This window comes from Convolutriloba macropyga, chromosome 5, assembly GCF_964194025.1.
Source record: "Convolutriloba macropyga chromosome 5, txConMacr16.3, whole genome shotgun sequence".
NCBI lineage: Eukaryota > Metazoa > Xenacoelomorpha > Acoela > Convolutidae > Convolutriloba > Convolutriloba macropyga.
The window spans coordinates 58,831,873-58,852,818 of NC_134472.1; the positions used below are offsets into that span (position 1 = coordinate 58,831,873).

At 34.1% G+C, this 20,946-nt stretch overlaps 1 protein-coding gene across 2 annotated transcripts in view; it reads right to left on the bottom strand.

Moving 5' to 3' along the window:
- Positions 1-2,371: 2,371 nt before the first annotated feature.
- LOC142339501 (proton channel OtopLc-like) overlaps positions 2,372-20,946 on the bottom strand; it is a 117,891-nt gene continuing 99,316 nt past the window's right edge. Inside the window, exons 12-13 of one of the 2 annotated variants that reach the window (XM_075389577.1) lie at positions 5,388-5,443; positions 2,372-2,687 (exon numbers count right to left, since the gene is read on the bottom strand). In XM_075389577.1, coding sequence (XP_075245692.1) covers positions 5,427-5,443 — 17 coding nt within the window. In that variant the 3' untranslated portion in view covers positions 2,372-2,687; positions 5,388-5,426. Of the gene's footprint in view, positions 2,688-2,707; positions 2,967-5,387; positions 5,444-20,946 lie in introns of those variants that run through there. The other variant, XM_075389578.1, reaches the window with a different exon arrangement.

Below are 20,946 nucleotides of genomic sequence, written 5' to 3' on the forward strand. Positions count from 1 at the left end.
ATTAAATTCTCAGTTTCTCTGAGTTGTTAATTCTTATTTTCTCAAAGTTGTGCTTTTTTATTTGCTATATATAGTTCTCAGAACGGGTTAATTCCCGTCCTGCTGGCTGGACGGTAAAATGTCCGTTTGGCTGAACGGACATTTTACGCAATATGAATGGTTCAGCTAATTGCATCATTCTATTTTTAGAATGATGTAATTTGAATACTTAGCTTAGTTAAGCTAAGTATTCATCATAAGTATTACTTTAGTACAGTCAGTTTGTCCGAATTATTATAAAAACCTCTGAGACATTAATAACAGCAATATATTGATTTATATGGAACAGGTTCTTCCATAAATTGACCAGCTTCATTGTAGAATAGTTGCGTGTTTTTTATTTGAACCCAAACATATAAATGGAATCATATATAAACATCACCATTACAATGTAATTACGGTAAGATTTTAAAGTTTATAGTTAGAATATCTTACGATAATACAAGTGTTACTCAAATGTGTTATGAATCCAATAAGCTGGTGAGGTTTATAAATGTGTGATTGAGGTATATACGCAAAGTTTATTTAAAGATTAACTGTTTCGCCTGATTTTTCAGCCACTCTATTTATGGACTATAAGTTTGATGGAATGTTTTTAATGAAAAAGCCCATGTTTACAGCTCCCATTTTGTTTCTATTTCAATAGCCTATAACACAACCAACAATAAATTGAAACATTTTTTCATACTGGCTTTAGCATTGTTGTTGTTCTCAACCATATGGAAACTTTTCATTTTTTCGGAGAAAATGAATGTAAAAATTATTTACAATCTAAGATATGGTTTTTCTACTTTGATACTAAGAGTTTTCTCAATTTTTTTTGTTTTTCGTCGTTGAGGTTCCTTTTCTTGTCTTGACGCATGAACGACAAGCCAGATATCACATTGTTGGCGTTTAAAAAGCAAGCATATTTGAACACATCAGTTTTTGATAAATAGATTATGGTTGTAAATGCTTCGAAACCGTCTTCTAGCACAATTTAACGAAATTTTCATTTTTGCCTTTATTTGTCGTTCTTTATTTAGTCGGAAGACAAATTCTGGATAATTGCAGACCGGTTTTCTTCTGAAGAACAGAGAAAGCTATTTACTGGTTTTAGTTGATAGCTAGTGATGACTTTGAGGTCAAATGTTTCTAAAAAATACAGCCGGTTTGCACTTGTTGTAGTTTTTTGTCTACTTGTTACCTAATCTCATCAAATACTAGTCGCATATCAAGTAATTGGTGTTAACGAAGGAAATAATTGAACATATCCAAGGTTTTCAGTGCATTGCTTATTGTTTTAATGGCGGCGATATCGGTGCAAAAAAACTATAATTTTGATTTTTTTTTCTATTTTTTGTTCTTTCTGTAGACTGGTGACATATTCTGAATAAGGACAGATCTCAAATGTTTTCTTTTGAAAAAAGAACGTATTTAATGATTTCAATTGACAGTTAAGGTTGTTAGGTCTTTGAATTTAATTGTTTTTACGAAAATTGAGAATATTTTAAATGTTATCTTGTTCTTTTTTAAAATATTACTTAGTCTCATCTTTTAGAAGTCATATATCTCATTATTGGTTTTCAAAGGACTTGATTATATTTCAATTTATACATAATAGGCTATAATTTTAACAGCTTCGACGCCGTTTTCTTGTAATGTTTATGGAATGTTTGTGTTTCTCGTCTGAATTTGTCGTTTGTTTTTTTGTAGAATTACAACAAATTCTGGAAAATGACATACTCAATGTCTTTATATTGAGGCATGAATGAGCATAAACAATTTTTAAGATTTCAATTGATAGCTAATGGTTTTCATTTTTTGAAATTATATGTTTTCAAAAAAACATGTACGTATTATTTAATCTTGCCGTTTTTGTGTTTTTGTTGATTTAAGTCTACTTGTTACTGAGTCTTATCACAGACTGATCTCATGATTTTTTAATGAAGTGCAAGGTATTTTGTTAAGTTTGAAATTTATTTGACGCTATTTTGATTTTGTTATCATGTAATTTTTTTTCCAAAAGAAGATATTGAGTTTTGGATGTAATGCTTGTTGTTGCTATTAGTGTTTGGTTTGCCTTGTCTCGTAGTCTTAATAATGGCAGTTCTCCTCGGCGTTATTTGCCTTTCTAAGAAACTTCAGTTTGAAGCAACTTTTTTTATTCAAACGCTAAACATTTTTGAGCAATGTGTGAGATTTTTTGAAATTTCTGTATATCTGCCTAATTTGGTATACAATTAAGCCGAAATTGTGGAACAGGGGATCGTGACATTATGTGCAAACGCACATTCCCGAGCTTTCTTGTTTATTTTGTGCTATCACAAGAACGAAATTTTAAAAAAAAATGTTCAATGTATTTCTTTATTCTAGTCCGTTTACTGCAGCTGCAACAAAACTAAAGCAATTTGTAAAACGTAAAAGTTACAATACAAAATCAAAGAAGTTTATACGACAGTTTAAAGGCAGATTTACAATCTTCATTAAAAGGGAGTGAGTTTTTGAAGAACAATATTCAATGCCAAAGTACAAGTTCATATTGAATGTTCCATATGATGAAGTTTGATTTACTGAGATGCGCAGCTTTGTTTGGAGATTTGCAGCTATAGTTGACAATCTCAGTTGGTCATCGAGAACTCTCAGTAGGATCCATATTCTGTGCACATCTGTATAAGTCACATCACAAAACAGATGTTTTATGAAGAAAAATGACAATTGCTTAAATAACACTGTTTTTTTAAATCAAGGGTTGTTAAAATAAAATCATAGTTCCATTTTCAAAAATAGTTGGGCGGATGACAGCAATTAGAAATCATTTCATTTTTCAATCTTCTTCCGTTCTCTTAGTATCGTTGACTTCTGAGGATTATCACTTTGATAATCAATGAAAACAATCAAATACGGATTGGACCATTTTGGTTGTCGTCCTTCAATAGTGTTCATAGCTGTAACAAGATAGTATTAAAAGTTCAAACAGGACAAACACGAGTTCAAGATGTCAGCAAATTTTCCTTTTTTCCGGGAGAACAAAAATTTCTGTGTTCCAAAATATTCCCTCATGATCCTTTGTTTTCATAATGTTCTACAATTAATGACTTTTCTAATGGTACTACTCTTATTGCTCTAGAATGCCTAAAGATTTTGATTTTTGGCTAGAGAAAAAGGCAGCTTCTAATATATTTCCCCAATTTCAAATGTAAGGTTGGAACGATGAGAAAACAAGCATTGAAACAGATTCACAGAAATCCATGAACAAAGTGAAAACATGATAGATATGATAACAATTTTAATTTTTGAAGATTTTGGGACCAGCTTTGAGAATCTGTGTTGAAACACCATCTCAACAACTAGAAAAACTTACGCTTATAAACTTCAGAGTGATCATTTTCGTACACTGGTATGCTGACGTTTTCATAACAGAAAGTCACTATTTGATATTATAATACAAATCATTGTCATCGTGCCTTACCCTACATGACTTTTTGAGACGCATCTAAGGTCAAGATAAATATACTTTTTTTCTAAAGAAGAGGAAGTGAGATTACTAACACGGTGTTGAATAAAACAAGATAAAAGAAGAAGTGGGAAAAAATCAGATATATATTTTTTCTCAGTGGAACGACTGATCAAAAGATCGAAAAGTCATCTAAATCAGTTAAATTATCTAAAATTTTTCAAAGCTATAGGAAAAAATATTGTGGAGACATGACTGTGACAGAGTTTTTTTTTGAATTACATTTATGGATTAACTCAGGTGTTGGATTACTTTCAGAGAACTTTAAAATTTGGATGAGAATGATGAAATGTTTTTTTTAAACAAAAGAATTATTTTTGGATTCAGAAATTGCAACGCAGGAGAAAAACTGGTAATAAGCTTCATAACAATTTTGAAAGTCTGATTTTTAATAAATCGGATTCTTAATAGTAAAAAATAAAGGACACTTTTTGAAAGCTACAGGTATTCTGTTGGTAGAATAACAAAAAGCTTATTTTGAGCCATGGAAACCATATACTTGCTTTTCCTGCAACTTAAAACTTTTAGCGAATTTAGCGAACAGGGTGCAAATAATAAATAAGCTGAATTCCAAACAACATTCGAATTTTTGCAAAACGTGAAATCAGGTATAAAAATACTTTTTTAAAATATACTTTTAAAAGAAATCAATAAAAAACTTGACACGCTCAAACAATCAATTACTTTGAAATAGCAGTTGATGGACAAAGGAAGCTTATTTACTCTGCTATTTAGAATGTGAGCAACTAGTTTAGATTGGTCAAAACTCTACAGTATATAGAAAATTTGATTAACAGAGAAAAACAATACAAATTGCAATTCATTGTGATTTTCGAAACCTTGGAAAATATATATAAACAAAAACTATCAGTTAAGTCCATTTCTCAAGAAGAAAAGTCAAATTGGTGAGACAAAAAACGGTCAGACAAGGAAGTTTCAGAAAAAAATGTCTAAAAATAGAACGCATGAAAGGACATGACTGAAAACAAATGACACAACCTTTGTTTGAGAGTAATTAGGACATTCAAAAGTCTTACAGAGGAACTCCAGCGAGAACCGTTAACAGTTCCCTACATAACAGTTCTTAACTAGAGTATTGTAGAGTAAAAAAACTCTATAAATCTACTTTTTGTTGATATTTTCTTGAGCGAAAATACACTGCTTCCAAAAGACATCACCTGACTTGGCGTCAAAGTCTTTTTTACGTCCTTTTAAGTGTGTATGTTAATTAGTTCTATCAACTAAATGTTTTATGTAGATACTTGAGAACAATTTATTATTCTTGGAAGATTTTGCAAGTTTATGCATTATCTTGCCTAATTTTCATGCAAGATCTTGCAAGATTAACAAAACTTTGCAACATTTTCTAGCAAGATTAACATCCTCTTGCAACATCTTGCAAGATCAACAACAGATTTCGCAGATTTTTTCGGTTCTTAACCACTAGGGTCTCGACTAGGGATTATTATTAACAATATTGCGGTTTAGGGCAGGCTATGTTTTTAATACAAGCAGTTATCGCTGTTGATTTTGTTTATTTCTACGAGCAAGCTAGTTTGTTAAAAAAAAAACATAAGTCAGTTTAAAGCTTTCAACTGCCATTGAGAAGGTATCGCAGCATCTACTACAGCTATATTGATATATATCTAATTTAGGGACTAGTTAAGGATGCAGTTTCGATACAGATTAACACTTGACCGATGATGAACAGTAAGAGACATGACAGTATAGAGTTGAAATAACTACAGTTAAAAGGGGAAACAATTACATGTTAGGCATTATGGGGACAGTAGAGGTCAAAAGAAGAACAAGACGTGATTAATCATCTCAACCAACGAGCTCACATATTTACCATTATGCAGTTATGATGCAGACACTTGTAGTGCACTGGCTACTCGATGGTAGCATCTGAAAAGAAAAGAGATGCAAAAGTTAAACATTAAATTCTAGCACTTTTAACTATAGCACACAAATTTGCAGCAGTTTTAAACATCAAGGCTGAGGTGCAATGACCAAAATATAGTCAGCAACGGTTGTGCTTGACATTGTACCAAAAAAAATGGTAGGAAAGGCCATGAAAGTGTTCAGCCGATGTAAGAAAGGCCATTAACGCGGTAAAAGTTTTCAGCATTTTAGTGATGATCATATATAGATCAAAGAAAATTCAGAGGTGATGTTGCAATTATTATTATTATTGATCAACCCACAGATTACCTGCAGTAGAAATCAAATAAAAAAGATTTAATATAAGTTGGCGTCCATAAATATTTTTCAGCATTTTAAAAGCAAAAATCGCCCGGCACCAATCGAACTCTTCTTTTGTTTGTCTTTTCTAGTCAAACAATGCTTTCAAGAACTAATTGCTCGATAGAATTAATTAATATGGTAGAGTTAATTGCGCTTCCCTTTTCTAGCGCAGTTTTTGGGGTGCTTAGTTTATACTAAATTTACACTGATTGGGTCAGTGTTCAGCCGTTTTGCTTTTGCAATTATCTCACCTATCATGCATTCAACAGTTTCTGGTTTATTTCTAATATTATGATTTCTGTACACGGGTAAAACGAACCCCTCAAGCGTGCGCTAAACTAGGAAACTAAGAACAAGCAGACCGGACTAGAATTTTGTCAAAATGAGGAAACTAGTGACTAACGAGAACCTCTGTTTCGACCCACGATTCAAGTTCGCTTATGGCAAAACACGAATTCTCCTCTGTGAATTCTGTTGTAATCGAAAACTGAATGTTCTATCTTAGATCCATCTAAAGATATCTGATTAAAATATTTTAACTGGTCGCAGTCTAACCAAGTTGCGCTCGCATTTAACTGGTAATTCTCACAGTGTTTATCGACTAATCTTGTTTTGCTAATTTCTTTCTTTCCTTTACTTAAATAATTGTATTCACTGGGCAAATTAAATTTCAACTTAAGTTAGTTAAATTTAAGTTACCATAAACACAAACTGTTGCTTTTAAATAGACTTCCACTCTCTTCAATTCCACTTAAATTCAATTTCTTAAATTGGAACATACTTTCCACCCTTGCCAACTTTATCAGAGCCCTTGTTATACTTTCTGGTATATTCCAAACGCTCAAATTCTCTATATATTTCATAGCTTATTTTTTTTTCTCAGTTAAAAATTTCCTACTGAATTTCTCGCATCAGGTAAAACAGGCAGTTCTTTTTCATTTTCTTTGTTTCGCTAAAAACATTTCATCATGACCAACATTGTTTCCTCCCCAACTTAGCATTGGAAAAATTTACCGGTCTAGACCCATTGGGGGTTGCTCGACCAAACGGCGTACAACGCAAGGAAACGAGCACATTAGGCTCTATCTTACAAGGCCCGGTTTGAAACAGTTCGAGCTCGTCAGATTTGGGCAAAAAAAATGTCGCGTTTTTCAACAGATTCGCGGATAACAAAGATCTGTACCACAAGCGCATCGAAATTGAATATATTAAGCGACAGAAGAACAAAAGATTAAAAGCTATATTCATAGGGTTAATAGAGCAGTAGAAAATCGAACAAATGAACAGCAGAAATTTAAATTTTTTGTTAGCTAATTAGTTTAGATAATCAATAATCAATTCAAAAATCAGGCACTAAAAAATCAACCAACAGAGATCACAAAATTAATGAAAGAAAACACTGTGAATGCAAATTATGACCCCAACAAGCCTCGCAATAGACAAAATAATACACGTTTTTGTGCCTATTGTAAAAGATCAGGGCACCCGATTGCTTTTTTTGAGAGAGAAAAACATGACGAACAGAAAAGACAACCTCCCTGCTGCCGGGACAAAATTACTGATACCTACCAACGGTCTCCATCAAATGAATAAAATAGACAAAATATTCCTCAACAAAACTCAAAGACAGAGACCTTCACACAAATAATAATAAAAATAATAATTAAAACAGTGCTAGGCCTTTTTACAACCCTCCAAAAATTGATAAATCTCACATTTGCATTAACTTGTATAAGGGACCCGCCGGAGACAATAAAAAATATATAACGGTTATGAAGCTCAGTTTCTTGCAGACAGTGACGCAACTTGTTGCCTTCTAAATTACTATTCATACGAAAACTTTTGTAAAGAACAAAAAGTAAAAACCACCCCAACACATTCAACCACTATCGCAGTCGGTGGTGAACATCTCATAATACTGGGGTGCATTATTCTAAAATCATCTTTTGGTCATCGAAAGACAGTACGAAGTGGAACATAGAATTCTAATTTCTGAACAAAATGACGCGAAGCATAAGATATTAGAAATGGATTTCCTTCAACCATGCTCGAATAACCTTGATCTAACAATAGCAAAAATAGATTTAAAAATTTATCCAGGAGTTTCCGCCAAAATCCTTCACATTTCAGTCCAAAAATATTCCCTATACTGGGATGTTCAATCAAGTTTTTCTTGATAATCTTTTTGAGATTGCACCGTTAAGAACACGCATATGAACTGTACATTCGCCTCGTCATAAAATCCAAAAGGAATTTAGTTTGGTTCTAAGTGATAAAATTACGGCTCAGGGTATACACTCTTATATAAACTTTTCTGTTCGCAAGACTAAAAAGAGATTCCCGTAACGCTGAACACCCGAAAGTGGTTTTAACCAAAAGCTAAACGGGACATACAATCCGTAATCTTGATCACGACAAATCGTTCAGCACTCAGTTTTGACAATACTACTTTTATAGACCATTTTTAAAAAAAAATCAGATAGTAATCACTTGTTCCAGGTCACGAATTTCGTAATCCCATCAACAATTTTTGAACACAATAATAAAAAAGCAAGCTGGATAAAAACTAGTCCAGGCAGCGATAAAAAAACAAAACAACAACAGTTATCCGAAAACTATGAGCGCCGAACAGATTTAAGTGACAAACTAAAAAATCTGAAGCCAAAAGTTGAAAACAGCCCGAAGCCAAACGCCTTCATTACAATAAGGGATGAAAAAATGGAAAAAAATTATTATCAAAGTATCAGAAACCTGATAATTTCATTTGTCGACTTTACGTCGTACTCCTGGACACTCGAACCAGTGGTCGCTTTGTAAAATAGACTCAATGGTAATTATTTCACAACGAAAGATCTTTGGTCCGCATATAACCAGTTCAATTTGACTGAGGAAACACAAAGAATAAAGAGTTTTGTAATTGGCTCAAAACAAAACACTTCTAACGCCATTTTTATGGACTTTGTGGTTCGCCATTTTTTTAACGGAATAATAACTATTCTTCTTGGGCCCTTGATTAGAAACAACCAAGCAATTACATAAATTGCTGCTACTATCATGCTAGCTCAAATACAAAGTGGGATGTTTTATGTTACTATTCATTACCATGAACTGTTACAGAAATCTGAATTGAAAGTCCGGCCACAGAAAAATAATTTTTTCTTGCAATGAATGAAAAACCTTCACGTCGATAGTAAACCTTTTTACGACCTTTTACGTGATGTATTGTCTTTGAATTGAAACCAAAACATAAAAAATTATTCTGTGAAACCAGAAAAAATTTGAGTTCGGACAATGAACTAGCTATTCCTAACCCTAATAATCCTTTCCATGTTCATGTTGATTCACCCTCAATAGGAACAGATTCTATTCTTGTCAACAAACTTCACAATGGAAAAAGCATTACATACCTCCAGAGCATCTGATCAGTCTGAACAAAATTGTCAACAACAAACAGGGAGGTACATGGTAATGTGTCCGCTCCACAAACATATGAACACTATCTTCTAGGTTTGCGGCACCTCATTTATGTATATTGTGATCACAAACAAAAAAATTAATAGTGGAGGAGACGCGGAAAATTGTCTAAAAGTTTTTTAGACATCAAATTGTTACCACGCAATTTCAGAATCTAAAAGAGTTTAGACAAAAAAAAATTAGCTTTTACCGACATTTTGAGTAGAAATGTTAAACTCCTTGAACTATACAGATATCAAATTCAACATAAAAAATTCCAAAGGATACCAAATTTTGTGACAAAACTGGATTTGAGGAAAAATGCTTGATTGTTCATAACACTGAGCGAGGAAAAACAAACCACTTTTTCCTAATAATTAAAAAAAAGTGTTAATGGAGAAAAATGGGAATTTTATCGCAATCACATACTGATAATCATGAAACTGTGTGCTCCCTTTCTAACCCAAAAGAATCCTCCAGCTTAGAAAAATCAATAAACCACTATCGAAAAATCAAATTTCCGTGTGTAATAAAAAATATGGTGCTGAATCTGAGGAAGAACATCATTGCTCTCGTATTTCAGAAAACGATGACTCGGATGACAATTACAATTCAACATCACACTATAGTGACTCCTCTGAGCTTGACTCATTGGCAGAAAGCATTGAGTGCTCTGACCAAGATTTGTTTAACCAAACCGTCGAACTCCCAGATCAAACTCTTCATGAAGAGAAAACTTTCTGTAAGCATCAATTCGAAAAAAAGTTCAGAGAATTTCGTTACCCGAACAATCTGCAGACTCTGACTTTTTGCATAAAACTGACAGCGCAGAATTAAGAACGACACTTCTGGGTTTGCAAAAAAACAGATCTAAAAAAAGGTTATCATGCAAGAGCAGTCTTGAGTATTGTTTGGAAGGTCTTCCACAACAAGGACAAAAACAAGCTCAAAACAGCACAAAATCGGCAATCCAAATGTATAAGGGCTTACCTGAATCATTTCGAGTATCTTTGTCTAGTAGGAAAATTAATTTGTTTTAAAAAATATTTCCCAGATTTGCCGGATTTTAGTGTAAAAACTTGTGTGTCACTTTCACTAATTTGAAAGTTCTTGAGTTAAGTCACAGCAATTGTCACATTGGAAATTATGGTAACGAAAAATGTTACAAACATCCAACGTTTTTTTTGGCCCGGACTCTACAAATGGGTGCATGCTCTAAGTCAGGATTGTATAGATTGCCAAAAGAACCATCAAAAACTAAAAAAAGTAAACCAAGCACCATTGGAATTGCGGTATAAATCGATCCCCTTTCTTTTCCACATGGTTACCACTGACCACGAGGGTCCCTAAATCCGCCATCGTTCTAACTTTGGTATCCATCAAAATTTTGTCTGCGACAGCGATTTGGGTTTTATGAGCGAAGAACTTGCTAGTTGAACTCATGAATTATGATTAACACTTACCCCCGCACCTCTCATTCACCTTGGCGAACAGAAAAGTTGAAATTCACAACAAACATCTCGCAGCACATTTTCTAATTTTTTAGACAATTCAAAGAATCAATAGGCTGACTTGGGTAAAAAAAATTAGCTTTTTCACATAACACCAATGTAAACTGGTCTAACACCCTACGAAAAACAACAAATTCCACTTTCTCTAAAAATGCGTTTGCTGAGAAATTCCGAGCTAAGTTCCTCCTCAGCTTTTTTGTCAAGACCTTTCTTTACTTAGACACACTCAACAACAATCAGAGTACAAAAATAATGGCAGGCTGCTAAAGAACAAACTAACAACAAAAATTTTCGTTACAGGAAAATACTTTTAAACAAATTCAGAGAACAGCTTATCTGAGAAACTTTTCTGAAACCAACAAAACACGTACATTTAGGAACAAACATAAACTTGGAAAAGCGGTTGGCAGAAAAACTCTCCTCGAAAATCATTCTCTCTAAGAAAGAAAATAAGAAATACTGCACGAGCTACGTAGTCGACCATATGCTATCACAAAAAAATAACAAATTCAAACTATGAAGATTGAACTACCTGTTTAGATGCTGACGAAAATCACAGAGAGGGGTCCCGTTGGAACCATCTCACCAATAAAGTTCCAATTCAGTACAAAATAGTAGACCTGACTACTAAATACGGATTAATAAATGATGCTAGGAGATAATTTTATTGTTTGCATATGTCTCAGGTTGACAAACTAAATGCACCCTGAAATAAATCACTGTTCAAAATCGATTGGGATAGGTGGAATCTGTGCCTGTAGAATTATTAAATTTTCCGTCAACTACTGATTCCCTAGAAAATGAACCATAACTTTTCCAAAAATAACCCAATACATAGATTGCGGTTTTCCTGTTGTCACTTTTCCCCCTAGAATACTAACACCTTCACCAACTCCACTGCATAGACCAAGGGGTAGGACCTCGACACCATACCCAGATGTTAACCGCACTAATGTGTTGTCAATAAGCATTCCCGTGACAGTCGGACTTATATAATCCACATGCTTCAAATGCTTTTAAAAAATGCTTACGGAAATTTAACCTCGATATATCTTTTTAGCTCCTACCAGGAACACAATTTAAGATTGAAAGATAATTCTACGTGATAGATCCTTCTGCACAAATTGATAAAAACGGTTTAACAATAATTGTGGATTAAATCTGCCTGAGTTCTTTTATTTTCACAAATTCTGGCGACTTCATATATTTGCTTCATCAGATCAATTAAATCTTTATTATGTATGTTATTTTCTATTTTTTTCTCTCTTTCATTTCTTTTGTTTTGTTCAACTATATATACTCTGAATCTGATCCCCTTAAAATTTAACATTGTGAATGTTCACACCCATATGAAAATTGGATGTATGCTGTAAATAAAGTAGCTCTCTGATAACCTTTATGTAGCTGAGGTTTCTTTTACACTGTATCGAAGATCTCATCGAGTTTCACTCAACGGGACGTAGTGTCGCGTGAAAGTTGTCCTCTAAGGTTTGATTGCGGAATGAATTCACACTCCTCTATAACCAATACAGTAGTATTTACGATCTGATCATATCTCCGGAACAATATGCACTCGCTTCCAAAAAAAAATGAAATTGTTCTTAAGGAATTTGGCCACACATTAACGATTCCAATTAAGTTTAATGAAAAAATTCAGTCAAATTATAATCACGATCAAACTAGAGAAAAAGATAGTGTTACTGATTACGATGGAAGAGGCCATATTAAACACTACACATTCGCAACTTATATGCAACAAGTTGAATCAAAAGTAAATACTGACAACAAAAAGGTACAAAACCCCAATGGTTTTGTCCACCCGTGCAGCCTAATTGACGGTTGATGTGAATCCACATCCTTAGATCCCTTTGCCTACCCATGAACCAACCCAGCAATTGCCTTCTTTGTACTTTTCCAAAACAAAGCAAAAATAGTAAAATATCTTCTTGATTCCACGCCCACTTAATACTACATTGTGAGCGACGGAAATTCCGAAAAAAGCTGAAAGCGAAAAATTGTATGGTCGTGACGAAAACAGTGACAAGGTTGACATGAATTTTTGTATATATGACAATAAACGGGAGTTGTGTGCCAAAAAAAGAGAACTGTACCGCAAAAAAATTTGATTCTTTGTTTTTTTTATGTTTTGATATAAGTACGGGCAAACCAAATGTTATTCGTCAAGTAAAACTATAAGATGACTCTTGATCCAATTAACGTGGTTTCAATTACGGGATGTCTAAAGTTTCTTCTTATCTCGTTAAATTTGAAAAACCATAATCTCCACTGGATTTCTGTAAGAACAGATAAGATAAACAATGAGTTACATTTAGGCGTCAAATTCTCCTATCTTATGTAATTCAATGCAAAACAGTTGAGACATTCTGTAATGACTCCTTTACAAAACCAATGAGAGTTAGAGAGATACCAATTATTATGCTCGCTGTGCAAAACAAAAGACTAGCAGGTTATATGTTTACCGGGAACCGTTCAATATTCTTAGAAACCGATGGAAGCATAGGATGGCTATATAACTGTCGAAAGAAATTGTCCCCAGTTAAAGTTCTTGATCGTTGTTTTGATAGAATTCTAGTTTTTTATGAAGATCGTACTATATTTGTTGATACTATTACCCGTCAAAATTTTCCTATTGCTAATGAAATAAGGTGTTCTGAAGGTTATCAAAATGCCTTACAGCTTGATGTTGCTGATGAAAAATCTTGGTACCAGTTAAGGCCTGCTCCGATGCCTTTCTCCTCTCCTGCGGTTATGACACTGGTCATATAACACATTTTCCCACAAGACGGATGTACACATCTATGCAAATTAAACAATTTTGATCAAACATTATTCAAGATACCGTTTCAAAAAATATTCTTAAAAAATCACCCAAACTGTAATGACTAAAAAATATAAAAACTTTGATGATCAAAAGCGATATGATTTTGCTAGCTCAGTGAACTTTTATCGCGAGGTGTATCTCGATTCACTTCCATCTCCTACCATTTTTGTGATTCAGTTTATTGGCACCTTTGGAAAAATAGCCTATTGGTTTGAACGCTGTGGTGCCTATTTTGCTTGTTTCCTCCTCGTAAAATATTTATTGATATCTTAGTCACAATTCTTTGGGCTCTCGAAATCCATCGTTTGTCAAAGCAAACTGCAGATTTTTGGAAAATTCTCCTAGGAGCAACATTTAATCTTTTTGTTCTTTCTATTTTTACTTCTGTTTTTTCACTTAATGAAAACTATGAGAAGAAAGAGAGATCAGCTGAACACAGAATTGAGCTGAAAGGCGTAGAGTCACCTAAAAACAATTATTGTACACAAGCAGAAAACACTCAACCATTGCCCGCAGAACCTCCCAGAAGTAAACATTACCCCGATTTAGTTTTAGCCCCATATAAAAAAAGTGTACTTTTTTACTTTTTAGTTTTAAAAATTGCTACTGTATTATTCCTTTGTTTATGTTAAAAAAACAACAAACAAAACAAAAAACAATTTTTTTAGTGCCCATGGTGTCGCCACTTCCTATATTTTGCGACTTATTTGATAAATGGAGATTATTTGGGACAATGCTTCAAATACATTAATGTCTTCACCAATCAGTTTGATTTTAGAAAATACGGGATTGGCAAAGTCTTAGTTAATACAAACTTTAATTTGGATGCAGTTTTTCGATGAAGGTACATGAAAAGCAACAGTTCTACCAATAAAAGACCGAAAATGGACGGTAACTTTCTTATCACTCAAATAAATTAACCGAGAAGTAATGACAACTTTTATAATTTATTAAATTACTTGCAGCACGAGGAAAATATACCTAAGACCTTTATTTTGGGAATGTCAAAATGGGTCAAATTGGAATGTCAAATTGCTCCTCTAATGATTCCTCCTCTGATTGATCTTTGTTTTTTCGAGTTCTTCAAATGACGGTTATCCATCCGATTTTTTTGAAACTATTAATGAAATTACAATCTTAATCCATCAATACATTATAGCCCAAGTTAGATCTTTTTTCATACCCCGTTCACAAAACTTTATTTACCTCTATATTAGTGTTGTTTGGGAGCGGTATGACGTAATTCTTTACGAAAACGCCGATAACTGCCCAGAAGTTCTTGACTTTTTCATTAACGAGTCTAAAAAACACAAAAAACCAGCACATCGACTTTGACCCATTGGCAATTTTTACTCCTGTTTATTCTTTGAAGATGAAAATTGAGTTTGTGAATTGTCAAGCGGGAGTCATCTCATTTCATATTCCCTCATCCAGAAACATAATTCACTTAAAAAATGAAGTAAAACTTGATTTCTCCCTTCGTTTTGAAAAAAAATGAGACTGTACGAGTTTATTGCGAAATATTTTTGGATAAAGAACATGATACATTTGATACATTCGTATATCATCTTGAATCAAGAACTTCTGCTGAGGAAAAAGTCGACTTGGCTCCATACTTCCTCGAAGTTCTCTTTCAATGGATTTTTACCCATCTGCTACCTCTACTTCCCTCCCTTCATCCAAGTTATTTCTGCAGTTCTTAAATATCTTTGGGGAAGTCTCGTCCTATTTTATCACAAACTCAGAAAACCTCGTTCACCTCACATTATAAAAAGCCTGCCAACTGCATTACATTACGATGTCCTTGTTTGTCCAGAAAAGATTACATTTGATGTGTTAATAGAACATCCGAAAGCACCTCGACTGAAACAATTTTACTGGGATTTGACGTAAAATTAATCGCCTAACTTAAAACCATTGTGCACAATATTAGGATTCATCAACTTTATGAGTGAGATACTTTCAGAGATAAAACAGATCACGAATCGATTTTTTATTATCATCTTATTTTTTCTGTCTTCCTTTTTTATAAACATCCCGCCATTGTTGAATAAACTCCTCCCCCCTTTGTTCGTAAAACGTCCAAACTTCCCTTTTATCTTCATTAAATTTTACCAAAGGTGTGTGTTTGCTTTCTTCGTTTCAATAATAGCAATTAGATTGTACATTCATTTTTGCGTTGTTACAATCATAAACAGAACAATAACTTTCCCTGAGTCTCGATTCTGACATCTCAAAACAATCTGTTACACCTATGCTGGTTTCCTTTATTTTTTCTTGTATCAGGATTATCCATACATGCTTTAAAGTTAATACTTGTTCGTTTGCTAATAACTCTACAATTCCTATCAAAATTCAGCTACCGAACAATATATCTGTTTGCTACTTCCATTCTATATCTTTACTTCCTTTAATGTTATTTTGAGTTATTTTGCATTTGCAAACTCAATCTTTTATCAACTTGGAGAATTTCTTTACTCCAAAAATATCTTGAACTTTTACATCTATAACGAACGAGAAATTTGCTAACCTGCTGCTTTACTCAGAACAAGCTCAACGTACCTATTTATCAATAACCCATTTTTTGAAATTCTAAGTTTTGAAAGAACATTCAAAGAAAAACCGGAACCACAAGCTTTTCTCCTTGTTAAAGTTTGTTCCCAGTAAACATCCCTTAATCCCAGTTCAATTTACTTGAAATATTTTGTGTTGTGTTTGAACAACCCCAATTGAATTGTCTGCCCCATCATATGCAGTCAAATGCTCATATATCCAATAAATCTTCCTCCCAATGATTTTCATATTTCAGAATGCCTTAACCCACTTCGAAACATCGTTTGTTTTTGCACCAGAAGAAAATCATTTTTGCCCATTCATTATAGTTTACTTAGACTACTTGAATTCAATGAAAGAATATTTCATTTATGTTTTCCCTGATTCACCTTTTCAATTTGGGCTCTCTTTCGGTTACCACGCCCGACTTGTTCCCCCTTTCTTTAGATTACGTTTAAAACCTATTTGACTTCAGAATCATGTATTTTTGTCTTCACGGAAAATTTTAAAAAATAACACGAATCGAAAAGTCCTTCACGCACACTGTAAAAATTCCTCCCGATGATTTTAATTGATTACAGGTTCGGGGAACCTCCTTTCGTTGCTAACACAGCGGTTGTCTTCCCTGATAATCTAATTTGGGATTTTTTCCTTGCTATAGTTGACATTTATGATATACCCTCAATGATTCTTTTACTATATATATTTCTTTTTATTTAATATTTTTTTCTTTATTTTTTTATTCTTTATTTCTTATTATTTTACCTTGCTATAGTTAAATATTTTGATATACCCCAATATTTCATTATATCTTTTACCACTCATCAAAAAAAATCCTCCAGAAGATTTTTGACCACATAAAATGGAGATCAACAAAATTACTGATACTTGCCCCTACTGTCTTTCAAGCCCAATAAAGAACCCAATTATGATCACCTGGATCGAAAAAACAAATAAAGCATAATGCTTTCAAAAAGTGTGTTTTGTTGTCTTTCAATCATATAAGAACTCAAAATGACCCTGACGAAAAAAGCTTTTACACACTTCCTCCTTGCCCATTTTGTGAATCCACAAAGACGCGAATCGACCTGCATCCGTGCGAATTGTGCACTATGGGCCGCTATGAAAGTCTTGGTTTCCAGATGAAAAAGGATCCCCTTCTCGTAATTTCACTTGATCGTCAATTAGCTTACGTTTTGATACGCTTACTCTGCTTTACTATGCAAACATCTTAGAAATCAACACAAAAACTGGCCTTAATTCAGCCTATGTAGAAGAAAGAGTACCGATAGTTGCTTATTTGCAAGTAATGGTAGCTCGAAAAATGGAAAAAATATTTTTGTGGTTGTTGATGTTCAGGCACCAATCCTTCTCCTGCCCGTTATCATCACCCTGAGAACAGCTGTTCCCTTCTCGTTAATAGCGCTCAGGTTTTTCTGCCTATCGGCACAAGCATTACCGTGACAGAGTTACCTATGGTTGCTGGAAATGACTTCTTTCGATAATTTTTTTGTTTATATGGTTTCATTTTGGCCTACTTTAACTAAACAGTTGAAGTGAAAGAAAAAAAATTAGTTTCAGTTCTACTACGAAAAATTAAATTGCATTTTTGCCTTATTTAATTAGTTCTTTATTATAAGTTTCCTAACTCTTATTTTTGTTCAAACAGTGAATGTTCAAAGTTATGATTTTGAGACAATACATTGCCATTAAACTCTTTTATCCTGTTGCGAATTTAGATATCAACTTCCCTTTACAAACAAGAACGTTACACCTGCTGCTATTATTGCGAGTAGTCTCCTCAATATATGGTTGTGCTCCGTTAAGGCACAAAAAGATTGCATCTGGCGTGCCTGGAGTGCACTAACTGCACAAAAATTTTGTGCTCAATTTAAATGCCCGGAATGCAGGCTGCCCCTGTCGCAATTTCTTTTTGTCAGAACATGTAAACAGTGTTTTCAAGAGCAGCGGCATTTCCATAATGGAAGACATATGTCACTTCACACAAAATTTAACTTCTGCTGGGACTATTCCCATCTCAGGAAATAATTTGTGATTTGCCTACAGGAAGTAAACTTTACTGCGCCCTTTGCGTGAAGTTGTGTTCTCTATTACTGCAAGCTAAACTTTCTATTTTCTTCACTCTAGCTCTCTTTATTTAAATTTTTAGAGCACATTTCTTTTAATTTAATCTAAATTGAGCAAATGTAATGTTCAGTATTGATCTCTCTGAAATGTCTCTCTAGATGCATTGGAACGACGTCATCATCGCAGGTAAAATATTACAGGTATGTATAAGGTTACGTTAATACCAAAGAGGATTAGGCGGAAATGTTTTTAGTTAGAAAATGTTAAGACTCTTTTTTCTCTTTTAAATTCTTTTCAGCTGGAAGGAGGCATTATCTGAAAATACCAAAAGGGTTTTAAAAAGTTCTTCACAAATTTTAGAGTTTTTGAGATGCTGCCACAGAAAAAGCAAACGTTATTGACCTGTTTGAACCCGAAAACGATTTTGCCGGATTTTTAAACGAATGTCACACTCAGTAAAAGCCAGCATCGGCAATCTAAAGAGCTCGGCAAAATTATGGTCGACGGAAGTCAAATTCAGTAAACTCGTGCTCCGTTGTTTAAACGGAAAGGTCTTTCAGATCGGGAGATTATTCCCAAAAAATTGAACAGACGCCACCTCCAATTAAACGTGTCCTCCTCGATGACGGTTGAAGCCGTTCCCGAATGCTTACGTTGACAACAAAACTTCAAATTCAGCGGGAACGAGAGCATAGAATTAACCCCCACAACCCACTGTATATACGTACCTTAAGTTATAAGTTGGCCGCTAACGACTTACCATTTGTTGGAAGAGTTATCTTGAAAAACGAGAGTTTTGGCATCATCCTTGAGGGTGTTGCGAATGATTTCCAGCTAAGAAACGTACATTTACCTCACTGTTTTAAGGTTTGAAAAGATGACTCTCGTGATCCCTAAAAGCATTGTTTTTTGGTGCGACAAATAGAGAAACTCTACGGATATCGGTGTCATACGATGCTATTACTGCATTTGGCATTCCCACTGATGAGATCCCAGTCAGCGATTAGCAGCTTAGAACTTCCTTGTATGAAGCTGAAACAAATCTTAAGGTATTTATTTGAAATTTGATTATATATGGTTTCATTTTGGCCTAGTTTAACTAAGCAGTTGAAGTGAAAAAAAAAATTAGTTTCAGTTCTACTACGAAAAATTAAATTGCATTTTTGCCTTATTTAATTAATTCTTTATTATAAGTTTCCTAACTCTTATTTGTGTTCAAACAGTGAATGTTCAAAGTTAAGATTTTGAGACATTTCATTGCCATTAAACTCTTTTTATCCTGTTGCGACATTTAGATATCAACTTCCCTTTACAAACAAGAACGTTACACCTGCTGCTATTGTTGCGAGTAGTCTCCTCAAAATATGGTTGTGCTCCGTTGAGGCACAAAAAGATTGCATGTGGCGTGCCGGGAGTGCACTAGCTGCACAAAAATTTTGTGCTCAATTTAAATGCCCGGAATGCAGGCTTCCCCTGTCGGAACTTCTCTTTGTCAGAACATGTAAACAGTGTTTTCAAGAGAAGCGGCATTTCCATGATTAAACACATATGTCACTTCACCCCAAATTTAACTTCTGCTGGGACTATTCCCAGCTGAAGAAATAATTTGTGATTTGCCCACAGGAAGTAGACTTTACTGCGCCCTTTGCGTGAAGTTGTGTACTGCAAGCTAATCTTTCTATTTTCTTCACTCTAGCTCTCTTTATTTAAATTTTTAGAGGACATTTCTTTTAATTTATTCTAAATTGAGCAAATGTAATGTTCAGTATTGATCTCACTGAAATGTCTCTCTATGTGCATTGGAACGACGTCATCATCGCAGGTAATGTATTACAGGTAAGTATAAGGTTACGTTAATACCAAAGAGGATTAGGCGGAAATGTTTATAGTTAGAAAATGTTAAGACTCTTTTTTCTCTTTTAAATTCTTTTCAGCTGGAAGGAGGCATTATTTGAAAATACCAAAAGGTTTATAAAAAGTTGTGAACAATTTTTAGAGGTTTTGAGATGCTGCCACAGAAAAGGCAAACGTTATTCACCTGTTTGAACCCGAAAACGACTTTGCGGGATTTTTAAATGAATGTCACACTCAGTAAAAGCCAGCATCGGCAATCTAAAGAGCTCGGCAAAATCATGGTCGACGGAAGTCAAATTCAGTAAACTCGTGCTCCGTTGTTTAAACGGAAAGGTCTTTCAGATCGGGAGATTATTCCCAAAAAATTGAACAGACGCCACCTCCAACTAAACGTGTCCTCCTCGATGACGGTTGAAGCCGTTCCCGAATGCTTACGTTGACAACAAAACTTCAAATTCAGCGGGAAAGAGAGCATTGAATTAACCCCCACAACCCACTGTATATACGTACCTTAAGTTATAAGTTGGCCGCTAACGACTTAACATTTGTTGGAAGAGTTATCTTGAAAAACGAGAGTTTTGGCATCATCCTTGAGGGTGATTCGAATGATTTCCAGCTAAGAAATGTACATTTACCTCACCGTTTTAAGGTTTGAAAAGATGACTCTCGTGATCCCTAAAAGCATTGTTTTCTTTTGCGACAAATAGAGAAACTCTACGGACATCGGTGTCATACGATGCTATTACTGCATTTGGCATTCCCACTGATGAGATCCCAGTCAGCGATTAGCAGCTTAGAACCTCCTTGTATGAAGCAGAAACAAATCTTAAGGTATTTATTTGAAATTTGATTTTGTATGATTC